Source organism: Berghia stephanieae, chromosome 2, assembly GCF_034508935.2.
Source record: "Berghia stephanieae isolate SIO BIC M18660-M18661 chromosome 2, UCSD_Bste_1.3, whole genome shotgun sequence".
NCBI lineage: Eukaryota > Metazoa > Mollusca > Gastropoda > Nudibranchia > Aeolidiidae > Berghia > Berghia stephanieae.
The window spans coordinates 93,575,020-93,596,471 of record NC_088361.1 but is presented as its reverse complement, the minus strand read 5'-3'; the positions used below and the strand labels follow the sequence as shown (position 1 = coordinate 93,596,471).

At 33.0% G+C, this 21,452-nt stretch overlaps 1 protein-coding gene across 2 annotated transcripts in view; it reads right to left on the bottom strand.

Moving 5' to 3' along the window:
• Positions 1-21,452, bottom strand: part of LOC144965894 (kinesin-like protein KIF28) — a 34,601-nt gene extending 13,149 nt beyond the window's left edge. For both annotated transcript variants that reach the window (XR_013644120.1, XM_078901721.1), the window contains exons 1-17: positions 21,344-21,452; positions 17,455-17,518; positions 16,657-16,851; positions 16,162-16,377; positions 15,745-15,859; positions 15,267-15,378; positions 13,632-13,739; positions 13,280-13,413; positions 9,473-9,543; positions 8,976-9,036; positions 7,862-8,032; positions 5,374-5,489; positions 4,440-4,554; positions 3,506-3,569; positions 2,915-3,043; positions 1,537-1,685; positions 693-841 (exon numbers count right to left, since the gene is read on the bottom strand). Coding sequence is in view for 1 of the 2 variants with exons in the window: in XM_078901721.1 (XP_078757847.1) it covers positions 693-841; positions 1,537-1,685; positions 2,915-3,043; positions 3,506-3,569; positions 4,440-4,554; positions 5,374-5,489; positions 7,862-8,032; positions 8,976-9,036; positions 9,473-9,543; positions 13,280-13,413; positions 13,632-13,739; positions 15,267-15,378; positions 15,745-15,859; positions 16,162-16,377; positions 16,657-16,851; positions 17,455-17,496 (1,947 nt within the window). In the remaining variant the exon portion in view is untranslated. The remainder of the gene's footprint in view (positions 1-692; positions 842-1,536; positions 1,686-2,914; positions 3,044-3,505; positions 3,570-4,439; positions 4,555-5,373; positions 5,490-7,861; positions 8,033-8,975; positions 9,037-9,472; positions 9,544-13,279; positions 13,414-13,631; positions 13,740-15,266; positions 15,379-15,744; positions 15,860-16,161; positions 16,378-16,656; positions 16,852-17,454; positions 17,519-21,343) is intronic.

The following is a 21,452-nucleotide window of genomic DNA, read 5'->3' as shown; positions in this document are numbered from 1 at the left end:
TCATATCTCGTCCTATATGTTAAGTGTGGGTCTGGCTTGAAAACCCTTGTAAAACTTTGACTACATTAAGTGGAAATTATGCTGTATAAAAGTTAAAATTTTGAAATTTAAAAAAAATCTATTGAAATAACCACCTGCATTTCTTTCCAAGTCTAAGAAATAATTTCATTATTTGTAAAAAATAGAGTAAAAAGTGGTTTTTATCCATTAATTTTTGACATAGAATTAAACAGAAATAAAAGACGGTTCCACAAATTCTAAAGCTCCACGACTTACAAAAAAACCATCAACCAGTAAATATTAATTTTATATATTCTTATAACTGAATTTATAATGCAAATGTTGCTGGTAGATGCTCGAAAAAAAATATGAACCTTTCTTTTTTTCTCATAGGGTATTTTAAAGGCCTTTGACCTAAGCGACCATAACTATGATATGTTATGTTAAATAAAATGGGTCTAATACATCAAAAGTCCCTTTGTCAGCACGAGTTTATAATGCATTCTTTCAACCAATCTATTTTAAAAGGTATAAAATTGAAGATAAATGGGAGCAAAAATGATTTAATAGTTACTGAGGATATATAGGACTATCATGAATCAACGGCGTATCACATCGTTTTTAAATGAAAGATCAACAGTTGCAAAAACAACAACAAAATCGGCAAAAATAAAATACATAAAATTTCTTACTTCAACGGGACCTTCCTTTAGTCCTCTTGCAATTGGCGATATCAAACAAATTTCAAACTTGACTTTTTTGTCCAGTTCCTCAGACATAGCATTGGCCTCACCCACCATTGGGAGAAGAGAAATCAGCTCTTCTTGAAGTATCTGATCCTCTGAAATTGCAGAAATTCATAAACATTAAATTATACAATTTTTTTTGTTTTTGAGATCGTCTTATTTTCGGGGGGAGGGGGGGGGGAGGGTATGTTTTCTTTCCTTATTTGCTTTTGGTTAGATTTTGTCCTTTTTTTAAAGCTCAGAAATATCAATATTGCCTTTTAAATCCTTCATTCAACAAGTGTACTTCCACTTTTGATTCATCAACCATGATAAAGTGAAAAATCCTTACTTCTTTGCCAAACATATTATGCGACCCACTGCGTCAATGCAGTATTATTTTGGAATTATTAAAATGAAGACCACTGAGTTTAAATTCAAAATGAGAATCCAAAAAGAAACCAAAACTCGTCCTCAATGACGTCATTTGTTTTGACCCAACTTCAACACATTAAGCTTAAAATTCACTTTCAAGTGTCAGATTCATTCTGGCATGATATACCATTTCGTGATGGAAGTCACACATGTGACCCATGGCCTCAAAACATTATTTCGTTGGGGTAAAACGTGATATTTCAGTATTTACCTGTTTAAAAAAGTATACTCATTCATTCACCTCAATAAAACACAAAAACTTAACCCAAGCCGCATGTTTTCTTGTATAAATTCTATTTTTAGCATTTAAACCACCGTGATATAAGAATACCATTTTGATGCGATGAGTTACATATATAAATAGAGTCTTAATCACCTTTAGATTTTCCATCGGTTGCTTGCATGATGCCAGATTCCTTGGCAATCTCCTCTTGAGCACTGTCATAAGTGGGCGTCTTTACATTTGATTTCTTCTCTTCTTGTGGGTTATGGAAAACATAGAGATGGTTGGATCCAAGCAAAATTCTGAGAGGAAAAAAAAAGTAAAATCAAAGTAAGAAAGTTCTATCACTATTGCATACAAATATAAAGGCTACAATATTGCTTTAAAATAAAGGTTTGTGAGTATATAAGATAATTTGATAATAGAGATGGTTGGATCCAAACAAAATTCTGAGAAGAAAAAAAAGTAAAATCAAAGAAAGAAAGTTCTATCACTATTGCATACAAATATAAAGGCTACAATATTGCTAAAAAAAAGTTTGTGAGCATATAAGATAATTTGATAATAGAGATGGTAGGATCCAAACAAAATTCTGAGAGGAAAAAAATATGTAAAATCAAAGTAAAAAAGTTCTATCACTATTGCATACAAATATAAAGGCTACAATATTGCTAAAAAAAAAAAGGTTTGTGCGCATATAAGATAATTTGATAATAGAGATGGTAGGATCCAAACAAAATTCTGAGAGGAAAAAAAAGTAAAATCAAAGAAAGAAAGTGCTATCACTATTGCATACAAATATAAAGGCTACAATATTGCTAAAAAAAAAGTTTGTGAGCATATAAAATAATTTGATAATAGAGATGGTTGGATCCAAACAAAATTCTGAGAGGAAAAAAATATGTAAAATCAAGGTAAAAAAGTTCTATCACTATTGCATACAAATATAAAGGCTACAATATTGCTAAAAAAAAAAAAAGGTTTGTGAGCATATAAGATAATTTGATAATAGAGATGGTAGGATCCAAACAAAATTCTGAGAGGAAAAAATAAAGGACAATCAAAGTAAAAAATTTCTATCACTATTGCATACAAATATAAAGGCTATATATATATATATATATATATATATTGCTTTAAAAAAAAGTTTTGTGAGTATACAAGATACTTTGATAAAAACAAAGTGAAATCTTGTTAAGGAGTTGAGATAGTCAAGTGGATGGTAATGCAATGCACTGACACCCAGGGGTGACCCAGGTTTGAGCCCTGTGGTCAACGTCTCATTTTTTTTATTTGTGCAAGAAAAATGTTATTTTAGATTTTTTTTAATTCTTGAGATACACCCACCTTAAACAAAATATCCCCTTTTTATGAATAATGGAAATTGTATTATTATTTATCGTTTTTTTTTTTAATTTATACAAATCTTCAGAATAGAATATTGTTAATAACTTTAGTCACCAGGTATATTGATAAAACAAAGTTTATTATAAAACACGTCTTGAAACATTGTTTAGTTATATAAACTCACCTATCGTAATGATGAAGTGCCACTTCTCCTTGGACTTGTTTCCCATTAATCACAATTTTTGCTCCAACCGAAGGCTTTAGGGTAACTGCTCCTTTCTTGTTATTGATTGTGGCATGGTCTTTTTGGATGCTAAAAGATTATAAGCCAAAAATTAAACGAAAAAATTAAAGAATCATTTATAAAATTACCTTTGAAGTGGCAAAATGTATAAATTGAACAGTTCCTTAATAACTGAAAAAAATGATTTTTACTTGACCTATGCTGCGCTGATATTGATGACTAAGTATTGCTGAAATTATTTTTTCCTTTTTTTTTGGGCCAAAAATCTCATTTTCCAACCAGTCATGTCTTAGTTTTCGTCATATCCCTGAACTAACTTATAAATAACCATTATATCAGAATCACAAGTTTTTAAAAGCTTTGTTTTTTGGGTTTGTTTTTTTTGGGGGGGGGGGGGGTTGGATTTTTTTTTCAGTTAACAAAGAATATCAGAATTTCATATTTCCTTCCATGTAAATATCCTAAAGTCATAACAATTAAAATAATCAGTAAAGACATTATGATTCTGACGTTCTTTTACTTATATTTTACCTCAATCCACTCATTAGTATCTGTGGAGCTGGGCTTGCGTTTTTGTTGCCAATCTTATTTGCACCTGAATAAAGAAGAATATAAAAGGGGATAAATTTATTCCTGTAAAAAGGAAATCAGAAGTTTGTATAAGATGAACAATGTCTGAGATGTAAATAAAACAAATCAAAGCATTTCACAAATGAAATAATGATCATTAACTTTTTAGTTAGAAGTGTTTTTGATGCCTCCACCGTTGCAAAATCTTTGAAAGTCAGCAGTATGTACTTATAAAGTAAAAATAATGATGAATCATGTGATGTGAGCATCCATGTATGAACAATAAATGATGTAAGTCAAGCCAAGTCCTAGGTCAATGAAAGAATATTATCATGTTGAGTGACCAATTCAAAGATGTAATCCTTTTGCCAGATCTAAAGTGATCCAACTACCCATTTGCAGCTGGATACACAGATTAGATAGACAAGTACCAGATTAGTCCTTTATATTGGAAGGTAAGTGCATTAACTAAAATGTGACATACTTCGACAAACAACATTTAAATTCAAGTGCAATATAACACACTTAACAATTCCAAAACATTTCAGAAACAAATGTGCGGCTATGTGGTCTTGTGGTATGACACTCGCTTTCAGATAGGAAGGTCCTGGGTTCGAGCCTTGCTGGCGCATAGTTAAGTCCTTGGAGAAGGCTCTTTACTTAAATTCTCTCACCGTACTCAGGTGTAAAATGAGTACCTGGCCATTAACAGCGTAGTCTCTGTCCGAAAAAAAATTGTAATATTGCCTAACAGGCTTCATGCTTCGTTCTACATGTTACCTGTTGTTGTTGGTCAGGGACCCCTTGTAAGGCACTTTGAGCAAGTTTAGTGGATATTGATATTGCGCTATATAAAAGCTCAATTTCTTTTTTTTTTTTTTTAATCTCCTCTAACCTTCTCGACAGAAGTGGACGATCATGCCAGTCAAGGCTGGATCCTCATTCAAATTCCATAGATGAGGTATAGTCTTCTTCTCCTGTTCGGATTTCTTTTCAGCTTCCATCACAATCTAGAAAAAAAAATTAAGCATGAATGGAAAATGTAAATAGAATACCTCCTTCTGGACAATCACATTTCTGCATTCATTCTTTCCAATTGTAATTTGAATGTGGAACTAAGAAATTCATATTCTATGATAACAGTAATGAGAGGGAACAGAAGCTACATTTTAATTCATGAAGATAGATGATGCGAACGTTTTGGGTTTCCCCCTTTGTCAACAAAACATGATGGAGAAGACACTAAAGACGAATGAGAGATGAGGAGATTGTGTTGTTGCTGAGTTCTCCTTAACACTTCATCCTCTCATACTTAAGACAAATTCGTCTTCAATGTTTCATTCATCATGTTTTGTTAACAAAGCGGAACCCCAAAACATTCACATCCTCTGTCTTCGTTAATTTGATTGTATGGAGAGAAAAATAAAGTGAGTAACTGTGATTCATATATAAGGGAACAACACAAAACAAACAATGTTTCGGCCCTTGGCCTTCATCAGGAGATAAACAACAAAACACAAAAATGTAAGGTTACAAAAAAATCACATCTTTTTATTCCCTAATGTCTTTTAAATATTGATTTATTATAGAAATGCTTTTCGATTAAAGTCACTACAGACTCTAATGTAGCAAACAATATTCATTAATGTCCAATTAGTTATATATTCATATACCATAATCCTGGACATTCATTTTCTTTCTCTATAATTCTGTAACTTTTCACAAGCAGACCATTTTTCATTTTCAAATAATCAAATTTCAATATCATAGTCAATGTCAAAATTGAAGCATAAAAAACATCCTCGAAAGTACTGTATGCTTCTACTTACGTTAGAGTCTTTTTGGTTTTCCTTCATTCTCTCCTCCCAACTTTTCTTCATTTCTTCCAGTTCCCTTTGATTTGCAGCCATTTGTTCTTCAAGTTCCCTTTTCTTATCTTCAAGTTCTAAGATGGTAAAATAACAATTAAAAAATTATAAATAACCAAATGATTCAGAACATGAAATAATATTGAAATCTAAATCATTGCAGATTATTTTTTCAAGTTAATGCGACTTGACTACTTGATCACAAAACAAAAGTAAAACCATTGAACAGACCTAAAATGCAATAGTATAGTATAGTATAGTATAGTATAGTATAGTATAGTAAAGTATAGTATAGTATAGTATAGTATAGTATAGTATAGTATAGTATAGTATAGTAGTATAGTATAGTATAGTATAGTATAGTATAGTATAGTATAGTATAGTATAGTATAGTATAGTATATATAATATAGTATAGTAGTATAGTATAGTATAGTATAGTATAGTATAGTATAGTATAGTATAGTATAGTATAGTATAGTATAGATAGTATAGTATAGTATAGTATAGTAGTATAGTATAGTATAGTATAGTATAATATAGTACAGTAGTATAGTATAGTATAGTATAGTATAGTATAGTATAGTATAGTATAGTATAGTATAGTATAGTATAGTATAGTATAGTATAGTATAGTAAGTATAGTATAGTATAGTCTGTCCGGCGAATTAGGCTTTCAGTGCCTTTGCTGATCTAAGGTATGAATAATTATTTGCAGTCAAGTCGTTTTGATGATAAACACATTAGCTTTTTCAATATTTGAAAAAACCCTTGAATCACCGTCTTTTAAATCAGATATTCCATCTTATGTTGTGTCTTTGCCCTGCAATATGCAAAAAACTTTATAGGATTTCTCATCGCGATTGATTCCTCATAATCCTTAACTGCTGCTCTACATGTACTCTTTGCTCAATTTCTTGCCTTTATGTAGTGTAAATATTCGTCTTCTCTTGTTTCTAAATATTTCTTTTATGCTAGCTTCTTTTCCTTGAGCTTTGCTTTGACTTCAAGATTAATCTATTTTGGTTTACAGTTACTTTGACTTTTTTTGACCGTTGGAATGTATACCTCGACTGCTGCCATAACCTCTTTTTTGAAAATACACCAAGCCTCTGATACCTGAAGTTTTTTTATCTTATCCATTAAATTTGCAGCTGTAACTAATTCAGCAAGTTTAGAATAGTTGCCTTTATCAAACAGTACAGAGGTTCACTGGGGGTGGTTCCCCTTGTGTAACATTTAAAGTCAAAACTCAAAACCTAGCCTGATAGAGTCCACCATTGACTGTTCACTTGTAAAAACTAAGTCTAGAGTTTGACATGAGTAGAGGTGTGTTGGCTGCTTGACATGCTGTGTTAAAAGGGAATCACTGACTGCTCCATAAACTTTGAAGCAGGGTGATCTGGGTCTTTATGAGATGTCTCTTCAATCCAACCTAGTTTTGGGAAATTTAAATCTCATGTAATAAGAGCGTGTGATCTGCTTTCTGCCACTTTTAGTATAAGTTCATTAATATTTGTATTATTATCATGGGTGCTATTTGGAGCGCGGTAAGCAGAGCTCACTATCAACTTATCATTTCCTTTTTGTGATATTTCACACCAGATTCATTCTTTTGATATTGACAGACTTTCATTTAGTTCCATTGATTGTGCATTTAACAAAAATCGTATTCATAAAGCTACACCTTGGCAACAGCTTTTGTCCAGGATATTATTAAAGCAATCAAAACCATCTGTTTGCAATTCCACTGGTTCAATTCTATCTCTTTTATAATTATTAAGTCTGCATGCGTGGGAAAGCATTTTAAAATGTGTGTATGAAATGGATTAAAACCAATGTTTCATCTTTTTTATTTTCAGATTTATTTATTTATTTTTTTAAATTTATTTTATTTTTTGCTTTAAGTACTTTTATTGTTTGTTTTGTTTGGGTTTTGTTTTAGTTTTTTTTTTAGGCGGGGGAGGGGGTGGGATGGGTTGTTTATTTTAGGGGGAGTTGGTTGTTTTTTGTTTTTTTTTTGTTTTGTTTTGTTTTGTTTCTTTGTTTTTGTTCGGCTATGTGATTTAGTGGTATGACACTCGCTTTCGGATCGGAAGGTCCTGGGTTCAAGCCTCGCACTCGGCGCATAGTTGAGTCCTTGGAAAAGGCTCTTTACTCACATTCTCTCACCGTACTCAGGTGTAAAATGAGTAGCTGGCCGTTAACAGCATTGTCATTGTCCGAAAAATTGTAATATCGCTAAACAGGCGTCATGTCCGTCCTACACGTTAAATGTTGCTGTTGACCAGGGACCCCTTGTAAAGCATTTTGAGCACATTTAGTGGATATTGCGCTATATAAAGCTCAATTTTCTTTCTGAAAAAAGCCAGCTAATCTAGCTTTTCGTCTCAGGGTTTGTCTCACCAACAGAACACCATGCTTTGGATGGAAATGTTTTCACAAAGTACCTTGATCAGAACCACCACCACCAGCAGCCGCCATAGCAGCACCGGCTGGAATTCCTCCTGTTTTTAATAAATCCATCAATCTCTGATTTTCCTCTCTCAGCTCACGAATCAGTTTATCTGTGGGGCTCTCATTGATTACAGCAGATGTCTTGATGGCTTTGGCCCTGTCAGCTATTCATTAAAAGAGAAAAGATGCCATATATTTTCATATATGTATGCAAAAATGACATATTGGAATGCAGTTGAGAAAAAAAGAATAATTGAAAGAGACATGAAGCTTTTCTTGTTGGACAAGTATGAGCGAGATTCCTGTCTTTTAGATGATACCAATAAATTGAACTAAAGGCCTGATGACCCTAAAAGATTAAATGTTCATTCCCAACTGACAAGGTGTAAGTGTTACATTTAATGTCACGATTAATATCAAAGCACCATAGCTCAATTAATCAAGATTGAAATTTTAATCTTAGGTAAATTTTACATTTATACAATTTATTTCTAATTTCAGAGCTAACCTGCTGGTATCAAGTAAATGATATAATAATAATAATAATAATAATAATAATAATAATAATAATAATAATAATAATAATAATAATAATAATAATAATAATAATAATAATAATAATAATAACAATAAATAATGATGATGATGATGATGATGATGATGATGATGATGATGATGATGATGATGATGATGATGATGATGATGATGATGATGATGACAATGATGATGGTAAAGAAGAAGAAGGAGAAGAAGAAGAAGAAGAAGAAGAAGAAGAAGAAGAAGAAGAAGAAGAAGAAGAAGAAGAAGAAGAAGAAGAAGAAGAAGAAGAAGAAGAAGAAGATGATGATGAAGAAGAAGAAGAAGAAGAAGAAGAAGAAGAAGATGAAGAAGAAGAAGAAGAAGAAGAAGAAGAAGAAGAAGAAGAAGAAGAAGAAGAAGAAGAAGAAGAAGAAGAAGAAGAAGAAGAAGAAGAAGAAGAAGAAGAAGAAGAAGAAGAAGAAGAATACTTTATTGCATCCCAAAAAAGAAATAAAAGAATCTATGAAACGTTCGAATCTCAAGATTTAGGAAATGAGAGAGGGTTCGATTCACAGTTTGCTTACTTACCGAATCTCAAAGTCGACAAAGTTTCCTCATAGTTGATATCAGCAGGACTGAGTGCAGCAATCTGAGGTAAAAAGGAAATCAAAATCAAGATTATGGATTAATGGAAGTCAAATTGGTTCCTGAGCCTATTAAAATAGATAAGCAAAAGGAAAAAAATAAGGCATGCCGATGAGGTTTGTTGGTATAAAAGCTCCGTCACAAGAATCGTAGACCCGGAGTTAAGTAGCATCAAATGGATATTAACAATTGTCTTATATCATTTGAATCGGACACCAAGAATCGATTCAACTACCCAATGACTGCTGGATGGACAGAGAGAAGAAAAATGCATCAACTCAACTCAGAATTGAAACGGATGCATGCTCTACAAAATAAGCTATTGAGATTTCCCATTTTAATAAAAACAACATAACGTCTAAAAATTATTTCTCTATTTCAATACATATATTATATGAAAATAATTGCGTTAAACTAAACTAATAAAATAATATCTTTACCATAACAGTTTTGCTATTTCCACCAAGAGCATTTTGAAGTAGTTTTGTCAACACAGAATCTCGGAATGGAACTGAAATACAGACATGTTACATAGACTTTAATACAAAAATTGTCAAAACAACCATCATTATCAACATAACTATCAGCAACAATATCAAAATTACAATTACAATCTCTGTAGAAAAAAAAGGCAGAATAAGCTAAAAATGAGAGAAAAAACAACGTGACTTATATGGAGATGATTATCAACATTGATATGTGTTGTAAAACTATTAATTATTCATAGTCACCCTCTTCCTATTCGATAGAGAGGTCAAAGGTGTGTCTGGTGTGTGACAATAAGTATTGTTGGTCAGAGTAGTGAGAGTAGTTAGAATGGTCAGTCGGGCAAAGTTGAAAAAAAAGAAAATATGAAGACTTGAGGAAGCAAAATGTTTTATAGATTAAATTATTTTTTTATTATAATAAAATATTGACAACTGACACAAAACCAAGTCATGGAAATCATAACATTTGAATTGGCCATATTAACACACAGTCATCGAGAAACAAGACATTCGATATAATCGATGTCATAGATCAACACGATATCGATATTCTATATATAACTGAATCATGGTTGCGTCAGTTCGGTGATGAACCTATAATGAAAGAAATGACACCTCCCGGCTACAAGATGGAATCGTTCCTAAGAAATGGACGATCAGGAGGGGGGATCGCCATCATATTCAAATACGCTCTTTCGTCTAAAATACAAAACAGGCCAATTTTGTTCAAAAGTTTTGAGTGTGTCCAAACCACATTGACCTACCCTCAAATTTCATTATTAATCACTTGTATCTACAGACCACCCCCAAGCAAAAAGAACAAACTGAGACAGAATGATTTTGCTGACGAATTTTCTGATTTTGTGTCAAAAGACACATCAAATAAGCGAAAAAAATTTATCTGCGATTTTAATATTCAGTTTGATGTTGATAAGAATAGTCTCGTTAAAATCATAAAAAATATGCTGAATGAACATGGCCTGACTCAGTTAGTCACCTCTCCAACTCAAAGATTGGGGCACATCTTGGACTGGTTCATCACTGATACACCCTCGCTTGTTGAATCAATTAAAAATATCAAAAAAGAAATTTCAGACCACAATCTGATTCTGGCAACTCTCAAATGCATCAAAGAGAAAGCAAAGAAAGTCAAGATAGTGTCTAGGGATACTAAAAGAATAGACATTAATTCCTTCAAAAACAATCTGTCAGAGGAACTAGGAAGAAGAAGAATGGATATACCATCAGCACAGAAAATGGACGAGGTACTGCGCAACGTCATCGACAGGCATGCGCCAAAGACAACTAGAATAATAAATTCCAGGAAACCGTCTCCGTGGTTTAACCAGAGTGAAAAAATTGCCAAAAAGGAAAAAAGGAATGCAGAGGCATCGTGGAGAAAATCGGGCCTTGAGATTGACCGGCTGATATATATAGCAAAAAAAGCATAAGTATAAAACCACCTGCAAAAGAGCAAAAAGAAACTAGTATAATACGAAACTATCATCAGTGAGGGACATTAAGAAATTTTTCTCTGTTTCAAAGGAACTTTTAGGGGAAGAAAAGGACATGTGTCTACCCACTAATATCCCGGTAGAAAAGCAGCCGGATAAAGGTTCTGTTTCTCTTCTGACATTGTTAGACCTTTCGGCGGCGTTTGATGCTATTGATCACGGTATTCTCATTAAACGACTGAATATAACTTTTGGCTTGTCTGGGACTGTCTTGCAGTGGTTTGAATCTTATTTAGATGGCAGAAAGCAACAGGTTATGATTTTAGATAAACTTTCTCGTCAACATACATTGTCTTTTGGTGTTCCTCAAGGCTCTGTTTTGGGTCCAATTCTTTTTGTTTTGTATACTTCTCCATTATCTAATGTCATCACTGGTCATGGGCTGCGCTATCATCTCTATGCAGATGATACGCAACTTTATGCTACTGATAAAACTAAAAATCTCGAAAATATTGTGAAACGTGTGGAAGAATGTGTGACGGATGTGAAAGAGTGGATGGATGCAAACAAGTTGAAAATGAATGAGTCAAAAACAGAAGTGATGACTGTGGGAAATAGAGGGCAGTTGAAGGTGAATGATGGTCTTGAGGTGTTGATTGGGGTGAAAAGATCAAAGTTTCAAAGTCTGTGAAAAATTTGGGTGTCTATTTTGATTCAGAAATGACAATGTCAGCTCACATTTCTGCTCTCTGTAAATCTTTATACTTTCAATTGAAGAAAATCAGTTCGATCCGTCAGTATATTGCAATTGGAACATGTAAAACATTGGTTGTTTCCCTCATTTTTTCGAAACTAGATTATTGTAACTCCCTGCTTGTCAACTTGCCTCAGGCTTCTATTAAACAATTACAACTACTGCAAAACAGTGCAGCAAGATTAGTTTTTGGCAAAAAAAAAATTTGATCATGCAACCCCTTTGTTGGCCTCTCTCCACTGGTTGCCCATTGAAAAGCGCACATATTATAAAGCAGCGTGTCTTGTTTATAAGTGTTTGACTGGTATAGCACCGGCATATCTCACAGATCACGTGGTCATGTGTAAATTTTAAAATTACACTTTAAGATCATGTAATGACCAAACGAAAATTTCGGAAAAAAGATCAAGAACAAAATTTGGTGATAGATCGTTTGCTTGTTTCGGACCCAAGATTTGGAATGAACTACCACGTGGTCTGAGGGAGTGCAAGTCTTTACCTACCTTTAAAAAGAATCTCAAGACACATTTTTACTGTATTTGTTTTTATTGACTCTATGAATCTTTGATTTGGCTATGAATTATTATTATTTTTATTTTTTTTCACTTAAAATTGATATTTATATTGTAAAGTGCCCAGAGCTTGTGTTTTACACCAGAATGAGCGCTATATAAATGTGTATTATTATTATTATTATTAATATGTCAAAGACATTGTTGTTCGATGTAATTATTCCTGATCTTCATCAATATCAAAGACGTCAGTTTTTGAAAGAAATTAAACTGTGGCTTTGTTGTTTTATAGTATGACATTTGCCTCCGGGCAGATAGGTCCCTGGTTTGAGTCCTGCGTTCATGGTAAAGGCGCAAAGTTTCCTACAAAGAGGTTCTTTACTCACATTCTCTCATCACACTCAGATGCAAAAAGAATAACTGGCTGGTAAAAGCCTTGTCTTTGCCGGGAAAAAAAAATAATTGGAATAGCCTGTTAACAGGTATCATGTCTCGCCTGTATGCTAATTGAGACCCCTTGTAAAGCATTTTCAGCACATAGAGTGGATATTGCACAAATAAAAGGGAATTTCAAACAAGTTCCCAATGCTGCTGCACAACCTTGAAAGTACGTATTGGGAATGAACACTAAATTTCAAATGCATAGGTTCAAGAATCGTATTATCATAATCCTCCAATGACCTCTTCTATAATATTTCTTAATAAAATGTATTTTTTTCTACGATGATGTGTTCTCAAATTCAACAATTTGACATTAATCATTATCATTGTGGTCAGGATATCATTACGCAACAAAATCTTTTTTTTTGTTGTTGTAAAACTGGATGAATGCCAGAGAAAAGAATTTTTGAACTGCTACAGGGATTGTTTGTTTTATTGCAAAGAATAATTAGGACACCTCATAATATTTTTACTACTATATTATAGTAAAATAAAAAAAATGAAAGTTGTAAGGTAATAAAGTATGTTAAATTGCAATAAATTATGGTAATTGCAGTCATTAAAATGGCTGAAAAGCAAATAAACTCCATTTATTTACCCATGACTTTTTTCTTTCCAGAGGACTGATCGGCAAGGGCCTTAATACAGTTTCCCAATGTGCTCAACGATTGGTTAATGGCTGAACCTTCCTTCAACCTGTCTCCAGTGGCTCCTGTGCTCTCAGCACGCTCACTGAAAGGTTTCAAATAACAAAGTATAATTCAAGATTAGTCACAGTATTAACCATTAATATGAAGTTTAATCAGATAGCTTTTATGACATAAAACACAATCAAATAAGAAAAAGATTTTATTAATTCTGTAAATATATCACAGAGAGAGAGAGAGAGAGAGAGAGAGAGAGAGAGAGAGAGGGGGGGGGGGAGAGAGAGAGAGAGATCAATCACATACCTCCCTGCCAAGTCAACCAGGTTGATGACGGAGGTTTTCGTCATGTTTTGTCCAGCATCATTTTTTTGTTTTTGAGCAAAACTGATGGCTATGATAGTATGAGCACGACTGAAAGTAAAAATTGAAAAATCAAAAAGAAAAAACATTGAGCGTTTGAGTAGCCCAACATTTATTAAAAGTTTTCAAATCACTTTAAAAGGAACCCCAGGTAAACAGTAACACTTTTCGTGTAAGGCAATACATAACGTTAATTCTGTGCTGTGCTATTCCAATATTTTCAACAGAGGTAATGCTGTTATTACCCAGGATACTGATTTTACACCTGATTGTTGTGAAAGAAAGTGAGAAAAGAGCATTTTCCAAGGACTCAACTGTGTACCGCCCAGAGTGGGACTTGAACCAGAGACATACTCATCTGAGGGCAAGTGTCATACTCCAAGACCACAAAGCTGCACAAGTGGAATCACAAATCATTTAAATACAAATAAGTCTGAAACCATAATATAGAGAACTATAATATTGGGAGGGCTATCTCCGAGGTTATATTGATCAAACTGTATTATAACTCCCCAGTTTCCTATAAATAGAATCCTATAAAATCATTGTTAAAGTCAGTAAATATGAAAATATCAGAAGAGTATATACAATTTTTAAGTAAGTAAGAATAAGAAGTAGATTTTAGTTTAATTTTAAGTAATAAAATATCACACTTTTGATTTTATTATTTAAGTGAAGTAACAAGTTATTGTGACCCAACTCAATACAAGTTCAGTTTGGTACGAGGTGAAGGTTAGCGGTCAATATGCATTTTTTTTAAGGTTTATTTACTAAGAGGAAGAATAGAAGGGTGTAAAAATATCATTTGATGTAGTAAAAAAATATAACAGTAAAAATCATGTGAACCATGACCCCAAATTGTGATTATGTCAGGGTGATTAAAAAGCAGAAAATTGAATTTATATAAGACTTGGGTCAATTTTTAAAAATGATTTACTGAGTACAATGGATTCTATTTCTTTAAATGTCAAAAACGTTATATGTGACCCAACATATAAAAGCAGTATTATGTCAGGATGAAATAAAAATAAAAATAAAATATTTTTTTAAATTCCCTTTATTCATCCCATTGAAGAAATTTGTCTTTAGGGTCTCAAGGGAAGACTGGAATGAACTGGGCATTAGCTGAAGTGCAGCGCGGCAAATTGAGCTAGGGTGAGGTAACTTGCTCAAGGCCCCACAGTGCAGCGGGTGTTAGAACTCAGTACCTTTCTGGTACAAAGCAAAGACCGTACTGCTGAGTCCCGCTGCCCCAAAAATGAAATAAATAATAGAAATTTAATCTATAGCCACAAATATAAAATTGTGGGGTTAATTCATCTTTTGTACAGTGTGTAATAAATACTACGGCAGGCATTGTACAAAACTCCAAGTTTGCATTTCTTATCATTATATTCCAAAATTCAATTTTTGAGGTCTGATGCATCCCAACATAACACCGTTTTGAGATGACGGGTCACACATTTTAAATTGTTTTAACTTTAAATTCATTTTTGGTATCTGGTTTGCCCTGAAATAATACCAGTTGGAGAAGATGGGTTACTTATGTGAAAATGAGGCTTCAATCTGATAAATTACCTGCTTGTGGCATTCATGTTGGTTGATGCTACAGTACGATTACGAGTTCCTTCATTGACTTTGTTCTCAATCTGTTGGTAGCTGCTCACTGGTGCTGATGTTAAGGTTTCCACTGTGGAATATTTCCAATAAATATGGATATCATGCTCAAAGTAAAACATTACACATGTTAGTGGCATTGATGATTATGATGATGATGGTGGTAATGGTAATAGTGATGATGACGGTGCTGATGATGATGATGATGATGATGATGATGATGATGATGATGATGATGATGATGATGATGATGATGATGATGATGATAATGGCGACCACGACGACGTTGATGACGATGATGATAATGATGATGATGATGATGATGATGATGATGATGATGATGATGATGATGATGATGATGATGGTGATGATAATGACAAAAGTGCACTGCAAGCAAGAATAAAAATGACAATTTTAGAATTGGCAAAAAAATTGTTACCGTAAAAGCCTTTAGATGGATGCTGTCTTACTTTCAGACCACCCTTGCCAGGTGTTTTTGAACTCAGCAGATCTCTCACTTGTTCATTGTATATCTCCAGCATACTTAGTGTAACCTTAAAAATAATAATAATAGTCAAATGGAATGGAAGCTTCGATTTAATAAATGAAGATAAATGGTATAGACATCTTGGGTTTCTCCTTTGTCAACAAAACAAGATGAATGAAACACTAAAGACAAGAGGATCGTGTTACTAAGGTGAATAACAAACATGTACTATTCACACTCTTGACAGTAGGCATTTGTGTCCATGTGCACCTCTTTCTTAATGTTTTTACATATGGATAAAATGGTACATGTTTCATTATAGAATTGATAAAATGTTACTAAAGCATGATCAAATAAAGTATTTAATACCTGATAATCCTCATCTTTTTGTAAAGTTTTCCTTTTCTCTTCAATTCCTTTGAAAAGATCCTCACAAACCAGGGGAACAATTCCTTTGTTGTTTCCATAACCAACCATACTGTATGATTTACCACTGCCAGTTTGGCCGTAGGCAAACAGAGAGCAATTGTAGCCTTCCCATGCATTTGTCAACACATCCTTGCCAAGGTCGTCAAAAACTTTTTTCTGTGGAGATTGGAAGTTGCAATGGGGAGGGGGGGGGGGGGAGAATGAAAAGTTATTCCTGTTTTGTGAAAAATGATGTAAAGAAATGTAAATCTTTAACAAATTACATGAGACAGGCATTTGTTGACATTTCAAGTTTCCCCTAAATCGAAACAAATAATTCAACATGGAAATAAATGGCTGGTATTTTTTTTTAATAAATAAAAGAAATTGTTGGGCTTTATATCATAAATTACTGGAATCCATTCTACTGAATTCAAAAACAAGATACATACTAACCTGGTCGGCATACTTTGAATCCTTGGGTGCCAGGTACCCATCACTATTTTCCACATATCCATCATGTGACCAATAAGAATAATCAAATGCAAATTTCTTTCCTTCCGCACTCATATTTTCTGGATCTTTGATTTCTGTCTGTTTTCCAGACATTTTAATGATGACAGTTGCATTCCGAAATTGTTCTCTGGAATTCTTTTATGTGTTAAGGTTCTTTGAACATTGTGTTATTAAAAAAAAAAAATACTAGATGGAAAAACAAAGGTTATTACCAGTATTATGTATGAAGAAAACGCCCATAGAACAATTATCAAAATTGGGTGGGATAAACAGAATACCCACTATGTTTCCCCCCCCCCCCCCTCTCTCTCTCTCTCTCTCTCTCTATCTATCTATCTATCTATCTATCTATCTATCTATCTATCTATCTATCTATCTCTCCTGCTCTCCTCTCTTAAGGATCAATGACTATTAGTTTGTTTTATATCTGCGCTTTTGTAATATGCCTTCTTTGATGCCATAAATGCCAGTCAATGTGTTTAAAAGTCAGAGGGTATTTCAGTAAGAAAAATATGTATAGTTATTTTTGACTTTATAGATTGGCTGATATATACTTTTTACCCTTATTTATGCCCAGTCAAAAATGTCTTTGTATTTTTTCTATTGCTTATTCTACATTGTTCAAGAAAACAAATCACTCATTGAATTTCAATATAAAATAACAATCAGATATTTTACTATTATTGTGCAACATTTAGAGATAAAACAACAAAAACCAACAAATATTTTCAAGGATACAAAAGGCCGGACACGAACAGCAACTCTTACATTCTCAGTCATGGTGAATTCTCTTGATAATAATCTGAAACAAAATTAATTTATGCATGGGTTTCAAATATGATTTGATTCATTTAAGTGAGTAATGAACTTTCTAAAAAGTTGGCATTAGCATGCACAAATGCTAAATGTTACTAGTTGCCAATAAAACAATAAATCTATTAAGATTAACTATGAATACACACACACATTCACACACACACACACACACACACACACACACACACACACACACACACACACACACAGAGAGATTTGTTGACGATAATCTCTTTTTTTTAATGGTGAGATAATAAAGAAATATATATATATATATATATCGATTATCCGGATGGACTATATATATATATATATATCCTTTCTTTAAAAAAATATAGCATTGTGGAGAACATTGTGCTTATTTGAGTCAATAAAAAAATTGATACGGCGCACAACTCTACTGAAAGATTTGAAAATTAGAAATGTATTTTTTACAGATAGATAAACAGATAACTTGATTTCCTTTTATAATTTAAAGTCAGTTTGAAAGTTCGTTGAGTCAAACAGATATCATAAAATATGTACCAACGACGACACTTGACTCCCAAAATCAACTAATTTTGACACTGTAAAAAGTTGTCAATTTGCGTCATCTATTTATGACATCAAGTATTATTATTATTTCCGTTGTGTTGTTGATTTAGCGGTGATCAGTGTTGTTATGTATGTGTGTGTGTGGTGTATACATGTGTGTGTGGGTGTTGGCATTTTTCAGCAAATCGTGGCATTCATAGTGATATTATTCACTTGATCACATGAAGGTATTTCAGTGGCCATTTTGATTCTTTTTTTACTATTAGGGTTAGCTCGAGATCGAGGATATTTCTTTTTCTATTAAGGTTAGTCATAAGTCTTAGTAAAGGTGCTAGGATGTTTGTTTTTCCATAAGTTAAGTCAAGGGGAGACATTCCGAAAGCTTCTACATCCCCAGTATTCTTTAAATTTGTATTTTCACCGTTGATATTTTGTCAGGCATTTATTTATTCAATTTGTCATTATATCTAGAAGTATTTTAAAAACTCTAGAACAAACCTTGATAGATTTGTGAAAGTTTAAAATTTCTTAATTTGACCATTGTTTTGAATTTCAGCCGCCATTTTGATTTGTTAAATATTGAAAGGTAGTGCAAAGCAGTCCGAGAGTTGTTTTTTTTTCTATTAGGGTTAGCTCGAGAGGTTAGTCATAAGTCTTATTAAAGGTGCTAGGAAGTTTGTTTTTCCATAAGTTAAGTAAAGGGGAGACATTCCGAAAGCTCCTACATCGCCAGTATTCTTTAAATTAGTATTTTCACCTTTGATCTTTTGTCAGGCGTTTATTTATTAAATTTGTCATGATTTTTTCTATTAGGGTTAGCTCGAGATCGGACGATTTTTTTTTCCTATTAGGGTTAGTCATAAGTATTATTAAAGTGCAAGGGTGTTTGTTTTTCCTATTGGGGTTAATTAAAGGTACTAGGTTTAATTTTTTCTTGGGGTTTGTTGAGGGAATATATTATTGGGCCACACAGAAAAATCAACCGAAGATATACCAAATTACACAGATAACGTTGTTTACCAATCTGCCCTCATTAAATAATGGTGAGTACAGTATCAAATGAAAATAGTTCTTTCCCCCCGAAATTGCGGGCTTTTTACTAGTATATATATATATATATATATATATATATATATATATATATATATATATATATATATATATATATATATATATATAGATAGATAGATAGATAGATAGATAGATAGATAGATAGATACCTTGGGACCAGCGAAAATGTTGCGATTAACCAAAGCTGCAATTAACCGAAGTTGAGTTTCCTGTCCACTATTGCAACATTTTACACATATATGGTAAACTCAAATCAGTTGTTGTAAACATTGTTCTTAGTCCACCGCAGACTGAGCAATTTGATGGGGGAAAAAAACATATGGCAGCCCTGTATATCTTTTGTCAAGCAAAAGCAGCTTTGATGCAAGCCGACATCTTATTCAGATTGGATTAACTTTTACTCTCTTGTTCTCAACAGTTTTAAGAGTCAACGAGATTAGTTGTGATAAGAGGCATTAAGCTCTCACCAAACTCTGTCACAATGTAAGTTGTCAATCGCTCAGTCTCTCTTTACCTGTCATTGTCTACCTGTTGTCAAGACTGTACCCAGCTACCTCGCAACCTATTTAGTGGCCACAGATAACATCACAAACCCATACTGCAAAGCCTTGCCCTCTCTTGTCTCTAATAGAGTGGTGACACACTACTGTAGCATTAAATCCCACTCACTCTCGTTCTTCAACCTGTCACGATTTCATCCATGATGAAATTTAATCATGATATTTTGTTTGATTGATTTCTTGAATTTGCCTATTGAGGGCAAAAATTTGTTGCGATTAACCAAAGTTTGTTGCAATTAACCAGTGACTTTTAAATCAAATTAATTCCATTTCCTTGGGAAATGTTGGGATTAAGCGAAAATTGCGATTAAAAGGTTGTTTTTTTAAAAAGCATAATACATAATACCCCTATCAGAAAAAAAGTTTTGCATGTATCAACTACCCTTAATAAAAAAAATTAAACAAAAATCGCTCTATTATGAACCACACTGCCCTATAACTCATAACTCCTGTTGTTTCATCTGTCAAATGGTCATCTTAATCCCATCGATTTGTGACATTAAATCTATTGTTTTAGTTTGTGGCTAGCTTTCTACACTACATGAGTCGTACTATAAAAGTTACTAGAATATGTGTCTGATTTTTTATTGACAAAATCACTCTGTTATTTTATAAAAGTCTTTAGCCTAGACTTGATTTTCGAATATAGAAATTGTTAGAACATTCAACTTGTATGAGCAAATTGACCACTTTCAAATCTTTTCTTTTCTTCGGTCCTCGGTCCAAAGATCAGTGATCAGGTGTCTGGGTCTGATGGGTTGGATCAGAACCTACTTTGAATTAAACTTAAACAAATTATAATTGTCCGTTCAACGTGACAGAAACTAGATTTTACAAGGGTCCATAGACCATCTGACTCTGAATGACTTTATGAAAATGAAAACCAAAACTTTATTAATAAGCTAAATGGAATGGAATGAAGTAATAATGACTCAGTAGGTCAGGTTAAAATGTTGACACTTAAGTTATTCTTCGCTGCAAGTCTCTCTTCGGCAGCGTTATCATCATAATCATTTGAAAATAAACTCATTCATTCAGTACGTGTTCAACATCCAAGAATAAAAGTGAGATGCGGCGCGGGCATCAGAATTTAGGGTTTTTAAAAATCCGAAAAATACCATGGTTTTGATTTCTGCATTTTGATAGAATCAAATCAAAACAAAAAACAAAACATAATTTTTAAATAAATAAATATATTGTAATATGAATTATGGTGATTAAAGGTATGTTGTCATCGACACTCACTATGAACCACGGTTGACGACAGTGGATGATTACACAACATCCAAAAACACAGGCACAGGACTAATCCAACAACAAAATTAAAATCGACAATTTATGGGAAACTGGAGTCAGGTTTAATTTTTGCTTTCAGAATTAATTATCGGTATTACATATCGGCGGCAAAATAGCTTTAAATCCTAATTGAGAGAACGATGATAAGAATGTTACTGTTGTTTATCAACAAATGACAAGTGAAGTGAATTCTACACGCCACGCAGCAGCACGCAGTTCATCATCATGATCGTCATCGTGCGCATCGTTGTCAGTTCTTCCCTCCGAATACAAAATATTTGTTAAACTTTCAATTATTCAACGTCTCTGTTTGTTGCCGTTATCAATATTTAATTATTCATTTGATTTACCTTGTCACTTGTAAAATTGGAGGAAATTCCTAATCAAAAATTAACGGGACCAACCCTTGACAATTTTATAAACAAATGGGAGATAATTGACAGCAACAATCATTTCCGG